Here is a 14026-nt window from a genome sequence, read left to right as displayed (position 1 = left end):
GTGTGTTAAAGAGCGTGTCAGTCAAAGGGTCGAAGGTCAGGTTAATGTGTAACGGGGGTGCAAACAGCGCAGCTAAGATGAAGTAAGTGCAAAAACTTTTTCAGGTTTAATTTCAGAAACGCAATGAAAAACATCAACAAGCTGCTCGCCGTCCTTGTTATCTTCATCACCCTTGTCTACGTGGAGCATGCACGTGAGTTTTGCACACGCGCACCTTCTTGGAGGAGTGAGGGGGTTCAAATTTCGGAGTCATGCCTTAAAAATAATTTCAAAAACAATGGTCCCTTGAAAAACAAATGTATGCCATGATGCTTTTGCATTGGGGAAAATGTTTTAAACAAATAAAATAAAAGGTTGTCGGGTCCAGAAAAGACAGCAAATAAGGTTTGCATTAAAAAATATATATATATATATTAAAAAAAAAAGCAACGGCATCAGGTAAAGAAAAAGAATGTGGGCTTAGGTAAAAAAATTAACTGAGGGGGAGCTTTCCAAAAAAATCCAGACATGCAAATTTGTAAATGGGTCATGTTGATTAATATGCTGTAAGAATAATTACCCCAAAAAATGATTGACTCTCACGTCTTCAAAATTCTGACATCATGAGAGTCTATTCAATCATTGACATCTAACAATATTCCATCTCCAATTTGTACCTCTGTTACAAACTCTCACCCATGTTCGCTTTTTATAAAATCCAGAATTTTGTTACGAGCTGTCCCTTGCTCCACTTTTTTTCTTCTTTTTTTTTGCCTAGTGTTGCAAGCCAAAAAGTTGAGTCACAAGTGAGCTTTCAATAAGCCACCACTCTAATGAAGACAAGTTAAAAAAAAATATATATATATATACATTATTTAACAAAAAGTTAGAGATATTTAGCTTTTGGGTGAAATTTCAGGCCGAGCCTAAACTGCATTCAAACCTTCACAGGTTAACTTAATGCGACCTTCTCTAAGCTTTAGAATGCACATGTCCAACTGTTAAATGTTTCAGTACTTTTTGCTCTAGTTGCTGTTCTCTAGCAAGGAGTTTTAACGGCAAAATTCACAACAGGTGTTTGATCCTTGAACTGACCAATAAATGTCCTGGTTCAATTAGAGCTGATGTTTAAACGGTCGTCCTCATCATGCTGTTCACATTTTGACATCATGAGACCAAGACGACACCTAACAATAGATCAACACTACCTTGCCATCGTGATGCTTCAACTTCAAACAGGACGTTCTCAGACGGAAGTGGCCACTGAGCTTAGAGTGTCACGTTAGACCATTTGTGTAAAATGTTAAAATAACCTTATGAAATGTTTAGTCATACCCAAATCTACAATGCTGACGTTGAAAATAACGGACTTGACCAAAAAAAAATAAATGATAATGTCATTCATTATTGAGCAAAAGTTGTTTTAAGAAAAATTCAGATTTCATGGGTGCAAAAGTATGTGAATCTCTCACTTAATCAGACATTGCACCTCCTTAGAACATGAATTTTGTTGTTTTCAGACATGCCTTGGTTGTATTGCTGGAATGCTTTGGATTATTGTCATGTTGCATAATCCATCTTCTACCAGGCTGTAACTTCACAAAGGCGGGTTCAGGTTTTGTTCCAGGATTTCACAATATTCCTCTGAATTCATGATTAACTGGACTATGTGGAGTTGAGGATGAAAAGCCAGCCCAGAACTTAACGTTCTCACCAACCTGCTTCACTTTAGGGAGAAAGTACTTTTGCTGGTATGCAGTGTTGACTTTTCACCAAACATGACTGTTTTAGTTGTGACCAAACAGTTCCATTTTGGACTCATATGTCCACAGAAGGGACTTCCAAAAAGCTTCAGGTTTGTCCGGGTACTCGCTGGCCAAGTTGAGATGGGCAGCTTTGATCCTCTTTTTGTGAGCACGGGTTGGCTTTCACCAGAATTATCATTTGTCTTGTGGGTCTTGCTGATATTTTTAGAAGGCCTTCCACTTCTAGGCTGGATCGTAGAAACATATATGTATATACAAACCCAATTCCAAAAAAGACTAAATAAATTGTGATGAAAAACTAAATGCAATTATGTGAAAGTGCCAAATTTTTATATTTTATTCAGAATAGAACATAGAGAACAGGCAACCATGGTGTTGCAATTGCTGCTGCATGTGGTGAGAAATGCAAGATCTTCTCTGAAAGTGATGAAGCCTGGATGGGAGCAGATGTTCTCCAATCTGAATATACCTTTCTGCATTGACGATGCCTTTCCAGATGTGGAAGCTGCCCATGCCACTCGCACTATAACATCACAGATGCAGAGTGCTGATAACAACTTGGCTTGTCCTTGTCGTCTTTCGTCAATATGATATAGTGCTCCAGTTTTCCACAAAGAACTTCCAATTGTGATTGGTCTGACCACAAAACAGGTTTCCACTTTGCCACACTCCATTTTGGCCCCGAGAAACGTCTGCACTTCTTGGTCTGCTTTAGAAATGGCTTCTTCTACGTACTGTGGAGTTTCATCTGGCAACGGCAGCTGGCACGGTGGATTGTGTTCACCCACAATGTTTTCTGGAAGTCTTGCTGATAATATATATATATATATATATATATATATATATATATATAAATGTATATGTTTTTAAAACATCGCTAGTCTAGATCTAATGCTAAAAGCGAAGGGAGGATTTTTTTTTTTGTCTCAACACACATTCCCACATGACATGGCTCCAAATACAATCCTCAAGGTCCCACATTGGCACAAGTCCAAAGACTTGTGAAAATAACACAAGATAAAAATATATAAAAGAAAAGGCTAATGTTAATGACACACAAATTAATACAATAACCTTGTATACTTCATTAAAATTCATTGATAAGGTCATACTATGGACTTGTCATTCAAAGCAGATAATCTTAATAGCGAAAGTTTGTGTGTAAGTGACACCCATTGAAAAGGAATTGAGGAGATAATTTTATGCATCAAAATAAATAATCGGAAGATTAATCGGTAATCTGTATTTTCTTCTGCCAAAAATCGGTAAACCTCTAATTCCAACGCGTAATGCTGAGTGTTCTTACAGTTTGTGTGTTTTTAATTGTTCATAATGATGACTCACATGCATGGTTGTATGTTTTGATTGTGTGTGCGTGTGTGTGCATGCTTGTGTAGAGGGTGAGATGTGTTTCGCACGCTTCGAGCGGTCATCAGGCAGTTGTGACGAAGCGCTGGGCGACATTAATGAAGAGGACTGCTGTCTCAACCCTCACTATGCTTTCCTCGGAAAAAATGGAACCTGTCAGTCCTGTGGGTCAGTACGCACACGCACACGCACACGCACACGCACAGTGATGTCATGATGCAGCTTGTTCTTGTGTGTCAGTCCTCCGGCGTGGTCAAGCTGGACGCTATGGTCACCGTGTACCACCCAGTGCGGGTATGGCGTCACCCAGAGGAGGAGGAAGTGCTTCGGCATCGGCGAATCAGAGTGCCACGACATGCAACATGCACTGGAGACCAAACATTGCAACGGCACATGCTGCGCTGGTAAACGCACACACGCATGCACAGTTGTTCATACATAAACATCGGACATGGCCCATCCAACTTAGTAGGCGGGACAAGAGCTCATCCAATTTTGTGTGCATCAGAGGGGTGGAGCCCGTGGCTTCCGTGGTCGCCTTGCTCCCTGACATGCGGAGGGGTCGGTGTCAGGAAGCGGGCAAGGGTTTGCTCCGCCCCTCCCGAGTGCATGTCAACCTGCGCGGGCGAACCCGAGATGCAGATGCTGTGCGACGCCACCGGCAAGTGTCCAGGTGAGTACACAGCAAATCGGTCCAGCGTTCGATCAATTGTGCAGTAAGCAGTGTTATTTTAACACTCTTATGATAAAAAATTTACACTGTCAGAGTTCTTGAGTGTTGAGGTGGATGTTGGATGCAACCAGACTAGCACTACCTTGAGTGTTAAATTGACCACACCCTCATTTCCGGTGAAGGAGAAACTTTCCAATTTTTGACACTGACACTAGTGTAGAGTACTTTCAACACTATCCAGTGTTTACCAGTGTATATTTTTAACACTATACAGTGTTGGAGTAATACTGGTTAAGTGTGAAAAAAGTAACACTTGGAAAAGTGTCAGATTTACACTCATTAGCGTGGACACATATAAACACTTTTCTAGTGTTAGATTTTACACTTGCAGTGTTAATCTAACACTGGTTATTTTGCTATATATATTTTGCATCTTCGTCATCATCATCGTTATTCACAGAACCTTCTTATTTTTGGTATTTTCCCCCTATTTTTTTTTTTACCTGATCAGACACTTATTCGCAATTTTGTTTCAAAATTATTATTTTTTTCCTTGGCAATTTTAATGACCATCAATGGGGTATATGCCACAAAGGAGGCGGGACTTCAGATTTCCGGGTGCTCACATCAACTTAGTTTCCGGTTCCGGTTTGCGACGGGTGGGCCGCGTCCCGTTACTTGTGCTTGCGCTTTTGTGCCCCTGGGTTGCACGTTCCCGTCGACGGGTGCGAGTGTGTAGTGTGTCTGTCTCAGTTGTCCAAAGCATTTCAGAGAGCTGAGACGCCGGTTGGGGGGGGCGCAGGGGTGAGGGCGCGAGTGTTGGAACGCGGCCAGTAGTGGCCGGAAACGGCGCCAATGTGTAGAAGTCGGAAGTCCGTGGCATCTACCTCATTATACTGGCCAACAGCAAATTTGAATCAGAATGGCTTTATGTGTTCCTAAATGTATTATAGACACTGATTTAAAAAAACAAAAAAAACGATTTTTCTAGTTTTTTGACATATTTTCACGTTTTGTTTTTAAATTTGACCTATAAAAGCTTGTGCAATATGGATTTACCTGGCATGCGCTTATGGGGTTATTTAAAAAATATATATATTATAATGCGAGAGCAGTTGCAGTCACCCCCCCCCCCCCCCAAAATAAAGAAAAAAACCACACGTTTTCTCTAAATATGGGTATAATGAAACCAATAAGTAGGGAGTAGTTGAGCCTTGCCATATCATCATGATGACATTGCTAAAGCAGCACATCCAATCAAGACTTTTGCCCATCACTGCATATGTTCATATGTGTTCGTGTGTGCGCAGTGCATGGCGGGTGGACATCATGGTCATCATGGTCGTCGTGTTCTCACGAGTGCGTGCTCGACGACGCGCCGCTGCCGTCCAAACAACGCCATCGCTCCTGTTCGCACCCCGTCCCCTCCAAGGACACGACACCACCTGGCGATGCTTGCCTTGGCGACGACACTCAGCTACAGAGCTGCACCGACATCCCAAATTGTTCAGGTAGGTTGGCGGCACAATTTCACACACGGTGAACAAGTGGATCATGTCGGGCTTGCAGGTTCAAGGTTCCGGGTTTGAATTTGAGTTTGTTCTCTGAGGTAAGCTCCCCCCTTTGTGATGTGCTTCTTAGTGGATGGCAACTGGGGGGAGTGGTCACCGCTGAGCCGTTGCTCCGCCCAGTGTGGGGAGGGACTTGCATTATCCAAGAGGCAGTGCAATCAGCCGGCGCCCAAATATGGTGGACGACACTGTGTGGGATCAAACGTGCTCGCCAGCATTTGTGACATCGTTTGCGCCGGTAAGCACACGCACACGCGCATGCGTACACACACTGACGTGAGTGTGATTGACAGGTGACGGCAACTGGTCCGGTTGGTCCCACTGGACCGAGTGTTCGGCTTCCTGCATCCCGGAAAGCGGAGCTCCCGTCAGGACTCGAAAGCGCTCCTGCTCTAGCCCCTCACCTTCACTCTTCCCCGCAGGTGAATATCACCAAGAAAACAGTCTCTCACTCACTCACTCACTCACTTTCCTGTTCACTCACTCGCTCACTCACTGTGTTAGCTTATTCACTCACTCACTCACTCACTCACTCATTGTGTTACGCATTCCCTCACTCGCTCACTCAATGTATTAACTCACTCACTCACTGTTAGTTTATTTACTCACTCACTCACTCACTCACTCACTTTCCTGTTCACTCACTAACTTCACTAGCTGTCTTCACTCACTCACTCACTCACTGTAACTCATTCACTCGCTTGCTCACTCACTGTTTTAGCTTATTCACTCACTCACTCACTGTGTAACACATTCACTCACTCGCTCACTCAGTGTTAACTAACTCACTCACTCACTAATTGTGTTTACTCACTCACTCATTGTGTTAACTTCACTCACTCACTCACTCACTCACTCACTCACTCACTCACTCACTCACTCACTCATTGTGTAATGCATTCACTCATTTGCCCACTCACTGTATTAACTCACTCACTCGCTGTGTTAACTCACTCACTCACTGTGTTAGCTTATTCACTCACTCACTCACTCACTCATTGTGTAACGCATTCACTCACTCGCTCACTCAATGTATTAACTCACTCTCACTGTGTTGGCTTATTTACTCACTCACTCGCTCACTCGCTCACTCAATGTATTAACTCACTCTCACTGTGTTGGCTTATTTACTCACTCACTCACTCACTCACAGTCTAAACTCAGTCATTCACTCACTCACTCACTCACTCACTCACTCACTGTGTTAACTCCCTCCCTCACTCAGTCAGTCAGTCACTCACTCACTGTGTTAACTCACTCACTCACTCACTCACTCACTCACTCACTCACTTTCCTGTTCACTCATTAACTTCACTAGCTGTCTTCACTCACACACTCACTCACTCACTGTAACTCATTCACTCGCTCGCTCACTCACTCTGTTAGCTTATTCACTCACTCACTGTGTAACACATTCACTCGCTCGCTCACTCACTGTGTTAACTAACTAACTCACTCACTCACTAATTGTGTTAACTCACTCACTCATTGTGTTAACTTCACTCACTCCCTCACTCACTACGTTAGCTTATTCATTCACTCACTCACTCACTCATTGTGTAACACATTCACTCATTTGCCCACTCACTTTATTAACTCACTCACTCACTGTGTTAGCTTATTCACTCACTCACTCACTCACTCACTCACTCACTCACTCACTCACTCACTCACTCACTCACTCACTCACTCACTCACTCACTCACTCACTCACTCACAGTCTTAACTCAGTCATTCACTTGCTCACTGTGTTAACTCAGTCACTCATTCACTGTGTTAACTCACTCTACCTGGTTCAGAAGCTGAGCCATCAATTTTTTAGGAGGCATGGACAATATTGTTGAATTTGCAGGAAAACTTCAGGCTATCGGGGGTGATTCTAAAGTCACCCATATGTTTTGGAGGCATGTTTTGCCAGGCACTTAATGGGTTAAAATGCTATTTCCTCACTGACTCCATTCGCCCATGTATGAGTCTTCCTGCTCATTCTTGCTCTCCAAGCACCAGCCCCTCCCAAGTCCCAACCCAAGTAAAGGACTGGGTCCTCACTTATCTACGTACAAAAGTGAGAACCTACCCCCGTACCGCCTCTGCAGACTAAACACACTTTCTCAAAGCAGCCCGCACGACGCCCGACAAGCGTATCTGGCAAAGAGGTGCTATGAAGGTGGCCACCTTGGCCGAGGCGCCGGCCTCCCTGGCTGGAGCTCTGCTCATTTTCGAAGTCAGGCGGGACGCCTGGCAAACGTAACCGAAAAAGTGGCGCTTTGACACAGCAACCTGAACAACAGGCCACCCAGCAGCTGTTTGTCTGTAATCGTAATTTTTCAGAGGACTGCCCGGTTAACCTTGGCCAGTACCAAAGTGGATTGGCCGGGAGGTTAAACTTGAAAACGTGCGCAATTCCCACAATCAAAATCAATGGAGAGGCCAGAGCTGCTAGTAAACAGCTAACTAAATGATGACATAATATTAGCATAAGCGCTAACTTTAGTTTTGTTGTCAAGCACGATATGTCACATGTAAAATACACTTTCTCGTTGCACAAATCACTATGTGCATGCATGAATAGTACATCAATGACTTGACGTTGGTACGAGGACGCGAGGCTCCACAACATTGTAACAATCCTTGTGTGTGGTTTGCGGGTTCTGTCGTTTCCCCTGGCCCGGAGAGGCCGTGAAGGCAACATGAGACTTTTCATAAGCTTAGCTTGTTGTTGTAGTTTTGGCGTGATAGCGGCTAGTGAGCTGCTTGGCCTGATTATTTCTTAAACTCTACAATATCTTCCTTCATATTTACTTTTTCGTGGGTGCTGCAGGTAGCAGCCGTAAAGTACGACGTAATACATTTAATAATAATACATATATTTTGTGGAGACTGAGGTCAAGTATTTTACAATTTTAAAAATGTGCAGAATTTCTTACTTCATGTTAAAGATTAGATAGCTCTTAATATAAAGAAAATGCACTGAGCTGTCACCAACATCTTACAAATGCAATTAGGCCATCTAGTGGCAGAAAAATCACCTCAACACAAATCAATATCACACTCATTTTTTTCACAGTACATATTTTTAATTGTAAGACTTAATTAATATGAAATTACTGTATTAATGACAAAAAGATGCATCCATATTTCTATTAGTAATTAGTATTAATAACATTTTTATGTCAAGTATGAAAACGTTATGAAAACAAAAAAATATTGTACATTTTATTTAGAGCTGTCAAATGATTTCAGAATTTTGATTAATCTCGATTAATCACCTATTTAAAAAGGCTTTTTTTTAATCAACATTTTTTGCCCGCCAAATTTGAAGAGCTCATGTTATGTGTTAATTTTTTTCGACATTTAATGTTATCAGGACATCTTAAAAAAAATGTGATCCACTGCACACATTCTCATCTACCTCTTTTTCTAATCAGTTAATTATTTGCATAATTAAAAATAAAATAAAAAATGACTCCAGTTTGATATGATTTTTTTTTTTTAAATGCTTTACTTTTATGCATGTAGTTATGTTTTTTGCTCAAACACAACCTGTGCTACCTTTAACGTAACCATCCGCTGTCAAGCTAAAGGATACTTTATGGTCAAAATTAATAGTGTGGTTAATCTGCATTAATACATGATTAATGCGATCATTTTTAAACGCTTTAACTCTGACAGCACTCATTTTATTGTACCTTTAGAACAGATTTGTGATTAATCATGAGTTAACTATTGAAGTCATGCAATTGATTACGACGAAAAATTTTGATCGCCTGACACCCCTAATATATATATTTTTTTCACATCTGTGGGTAGACCACTAAAAAGCATACATTGGGCTGCAAATGGCCCCTGGGCTGGACTTTGGACACCCCTGTCTTAATTGCTCATTTTCCCTTTTACTTCACCCCAAATTTGGTCACTACACATATTTAAACAAAAAAAACCAGAACAATTAACGGTTTGTAATTTGGGGTGAATCCAGATAGCAGTGTAATTTGTAATTTGGTTGTAAATGTGGCTCAGCGCATGTGACGGCGTCTTCGGTTGTTTTTACAGGTAAAGATTGCTCCGGCACCAACAACTCCACGGAGGCTTGCATCAATCTGCCCCATTGCGCCGGTACGACCGCAACCCTGGCCCCTACCGCACCGTGTCCACCGGGTTGATGTCTGTTCGTTTGTCGGCAGTGGACGGCGCCTGGGGGCCCTGGTCAGCCTTCTCGGCTTGTCCTGTAACCTGCGGCGTCGGAGTTGAGTTGTCGCGCAGGAGCTGTGACAGCCCCAAGCCCAAACATGGTGGCCGGCCGTGCGACGGTGACCACCGGCGGACACGCTTTTGCAATACCAAGAAACACTGTCCGGGTGCGTCCTCGCCAGGTCTTCATGTGTCCTCACTGTCCACCTGTGCCTTGAGATACCAGTTGACCATGCTCTTATCTCAAATCACCTTACCACTATTGAAATGAATGCAAATGCCATTAATCCATTCCAGGATATTTGGTCCGTATAGCATGTCAGTAAAAATCTTGATAATTTTGTTTTCTAAAGTAAAAACAAATGCTTGCGAATGTCTTATTTGGGGGGGGACCACAAAGCGACTCAATCTTCTCTCATGTAGTATAATATTTAGTGTTGAGAGGCTGAAATTCCAAAGGGACAGTTTCAAAGTCAGGGTCTCTAAACGATTCATTGATTAGCAAAATATTTGACGATCAATAGGATAATTGATTAGTTGTGGATTAATCAATTAATTGTAGCACCACTATGTGTGAGTAATGTTATCCATCTAAATGTTTTGCTCCACTGTTTTCAAATTTACATTGCTTATATACTGTAAAACCATCGATGCTAATCATTAGCATGTCAACGGTGTTATGCGTTGTTTGTTAGCATGAAAGTAGTGGACTTTGGCAAAGCTACGTGCTTGTTTTAAATACACAAGCATGTCGTCAAAGTATGAAATCGTCCCATTGGCAGCTCGCATCTGGAAAAATTTGCAAGTCAGGTGACTGGTATCTCAAGGCGCCACCGTGTCTTGAAATAAACCAAGTGCGCGCGTGTCCCTCAGTGGACGGCGTGTGGTCCAAGTGGTCGGCGTGGGGCAGTTGCACTTATCCGTTCACGCACAGTGGCAGGAACCGCGACATCCGCTGCAAGCAGATTGGTGGAAGTCAAACTCGAGAGCGCAGATGTTTGCATCAGGCGCACGACGGCGTCATCTGCGGAGGAAGCGACACCGGCCTTAGCCAGTACAGAGGATGTTACGACGTCAGCAACTGCTACGGTGGGTAAACACACACACCATATGTAAATCAGCTCACAGCAGCTCAGTTGGTTTTTGTCTGCGTGTGTGTGCACGCGCGCGTCAGTCCAGGGCAACTGGGAGGGCTGGGAGCCATGGTCTCTGTGTAAGATAGTGTGTGGAAAAAAGCATCAGCGCATCCGGATGAGGAAATGTTCACCAGACTACAGTCAATATCGGTAAGAACATGCGTGTGGTCACATGACCTATCCTCCAACCATCCGCACAAATTTGACAATTGTGTGTGTGTTCACGTATGTGAATCTGTATGCATGGTTGTTTCTGGGATTTTTGTCTGTGCATGTCTACACATCCCTGTGTTTGTGTGTGTCAGCCCCACCATCGGTCGTTTGGCCGAGCCGGCCGTCTTTGTTGGGACGCCGGTGATGGATTGCGGGGACACGCCACCAGGGTTCGCCAAAATGGAGTTACAGCCTTGTGTCAATGTTCCGGCCTGCGTCCCACAAGAAGCATGACGATGATGATAATGTGTGTATGTGTTCTCAATAAAATTGTGGTTTGCGGGTTTGATACCTGCTTCCGCTACACACTAACGCGCGGTGGTTGATCGGCCATGGACGGCGTAGCTGGACAGCAAAAACTGGAGAGCAACAAAGGAACTGGAAGTCTACAGAATTACTTTACTAGAATGAAACAAAACCACGCATCATGATAAGCGTACACGTCCACGGCGTCAAAAACATTGTTGGCCAAAACGAAGAAATGCTGCATTTGCACAACAAAAACAAGGAGGTGGCGCGGTGCCACACTGCGGAATATTCCAACACACGCAAACACAACAAAATGATATGCAAGCAATACAATTTTCTTCTTCACAAGAAGAGTAAAAAGTGTGTGTGTGCACATGAAGAAGATAAGTAATCAATATGATGTTTACATTTGCTAACTAACACACACTTTGAACTCTGGAGCCAATCTGCGTCACTTGTGTGCGCATGGATTTAATTTAGATTATAGTCATTTACCATTTCAATTAGTTTATCTAACAAACAACTTACATGAGCATGAACACGAGGACAACACGCTCACTCCACTCAAGCCCAGATGCAAACCTATAACCTCAGAACTGTGAGGCAGAAGGGCTAACCAATAGCTCACCATGCTGCTAGCATGAGCCTTGCAACTAAGGCATAATCTTCCTAAGAATATGAGCATCTTTTATAAAGTGCAGCGGCTGTGTACTTGTTAAGTGTTAACTCCTCCAATGACTCTGGCGTATTTCCATGATAGCAGCATGTAATGCATCTTGGGATAAATTTCCTCGCCAAGCCTTAACAAGACTCCACCAAATGCATCCTACACCATCTGGGTATGCCTCGAGGACTGATGACGTTTCACGAGATTACATAAGAACGAACAAGAACCACTGATTTATATGAATGGACTAACTATTGGGCCCTAGTGGCGGAAAGCCAGAGGGCAGCCATCTTACATTGCCACTTACTGAAAATTACAATTTGTTTGCTTTTTCCTGAAAACACGTATTAATGCCGGTTTTACGCCAGGATCCCTGTTTGTAGGAAGGAGAGCCTCTCAAAGAACGTTTTGCATCGACTATTCAGACTAGAGTATATCATCTCGCTATCTTGCCTCACAGAGGTGAGGGTCATCTTTTTCCTAATGGGCTTTGCTTTCATTTCGATCATGATTCAGACAACACGAGATGAATCTTTGAGTAACACTCGGAGGTATACCTGATAAGAAAAAAATGACCAATGAAACTGGATTTAAGGTGCAACTGTATGCCACACACTGTGGAATTTTGCCATAGAGACAGAAAATAAGTTACGTCAAAACAATGCGGAGAACTCAATATATTAAAGTTGAGCATGCTTAGCGAGTGGCAACGTAAGATGGCTTCACTTATTGCTACGGCGAGTAAGCGGCAATGTTAGTCCCTTCATATACAAACCCTGGCAAAAATAATGGAATCACCAGTCTCAGGAAAAGTTTGTAGAGGAAAAAAAAGTGGATCACAATGTATGGAGGTAAATATGGTGCAAAAGTAACTTATACCTGTAAAAAAAAAAAAAGTACCTGTAGCAAAAAGTATAAATTTGTATCTGTAAAAGTCGTGATTTGTAACTGTAAAATAAAAAACTTGTATCTGTAATAAATAAATAAAAATTGTACCTGTAAAAGTCGTGATTTGTACCTGTACAAAAAAATTGTACCTGTAGAAAAAAGTGTAAATTTGTATCTGTAATTATCGTGATTTGTACCTGTATAAATGACAACTTGTAGTCAAAGAAGTCGCCAGTAGGAGTCATAAGTGTTTTTTCTGCTGCTGTCCAGTCACTTGACTATGGAGGTAAATATGGTGCAAAAGTAACTTGTAAAAAAAAATTGTACCTGTAGAAAAAAGGAGAAATTTGTATCTGTAAAAGTCGTGATTTGTACCTGTAAAAAAATGTGTACCTGTAAAAAAAAATGTATCTGTAAAAAAAATTTTTGTATCTGTAAAAATGTTTTTGTATCTGTAACAACAAATTTGTACCTGTAAAAGTCATAATTTGTACCTTTACAATTATTTTTTTTACCTGTACAAAAAAAGCACATTTGTATCTGTAAAAGTTGTGATTTGTACCTGTAGAAATGACAACTTGTAGTCAAAGAAGTCGCCGCTAGGAGTCACAAGTGTTTTTTCTGCTGCTGTCCAGTCACGTGACTTTTGCACCAAATCTATCGCTACAGATGGTGCAAAACTGATTCGTACTTGTAGAGCTCCGTGATTTGTACTCGTAGAAGAAGAGGGTGGGCTCTGGAGGATTTGGGAGGGCTAAAGATCAACCTCATTGGTTCAGCGAACGACAGTGGGTTGATCTCAAATGACGGCTCGTTTTTATTATTAATATGCACATGTCCGAAATTCCAAACAGAGTAAATCCCATTGGAACAATGGAACAGCAGCACCAAACTAAAGTTCCAGCATCACACACACCACAGTCCACCATTGCTATTTCTTTGCCCATTGTAACCTCTTTTTTTCTGTTTTTGTTTTAGTGGTGGCTTTCGTTTGGCATTTCTGAAAGTAAATCATTTTCCTTTAGACTGTTTCTTTGGTCACAGACGTTGATTCCAGTTTGGTCCCATTTGTTCCTCAGTTGTTTTGCTGTGTGCATTTCCTGTTTTCAAGACATATTACTTACATAAGATTTCTGTCTTGACACTTCGTCTTATCAGTATGCTTGCATTTAACTTTGTCCAGATTTTAGACACAGCTGACTTTGAACAGACAACATCTTCTGCAACTTTGCGTGATTTACCTTCTTTATACAATTTGATAATCCCCTCCTTTGTTTCAGTGGATCCACTTGGGGCAAAAGCACTACCAGGTGCGATCACGCCTG

General features: G+C 42.2%; 1 protein-coding gene across 1 annotated transcript; it reads left to right on the top strand.

Annotated features, from left to right (window-relative positions):
- The first annotated feature begins 2 nt into the window (after positions 1-2).
- On the top strand, positions 3-11209 carry LOC147181554 (properdin-like). Its single transcript, XM_086090051.1, has 12 exons — positions 3-193; positions 3143-3281; positions 3354-3517; positions 3622-3786; positions 5097-5297; positions 5428-5595; positions 5651-5779; positions 9411-9473; positions 9542-9715; positions 10422-10637; positions 10723-10834; positions 10990-11209. The coding sequence occupies exons 1-12, from the start codon at positions 124-126 to the stop codon at positions 11129-11131; spliced, it is 1743 nt and encodes a 580-aa protein (XP_085946177.1). The 5' UTR covers positions 3-123; the 3' UTR covers positions 11132-11209.
- Positions 11210-14026: the final 2817 nt, after the last annotated feature.

Source organism: Leptonotus elevatus, chromosome 1 (genome assembly GCF_054856555.1).
Source record: "Leptonotus elevatus isolate MCC_2025b chromosome 1, RoL_Lele_1.0, whole genome shotgun sequence".
Taxonomy (NCBI): domain Eukaryota; kingdom Metazoa; phylum Chordata; class Actinopteri; order Syngnathiformes; family Syngnathidae; genus Leptonotus; species Leptonotus elevatus.
Note: the sequence above shows the minus strand (reverse complement) of the source record. Positions and strands in the feature narration are given on the sequence as shown.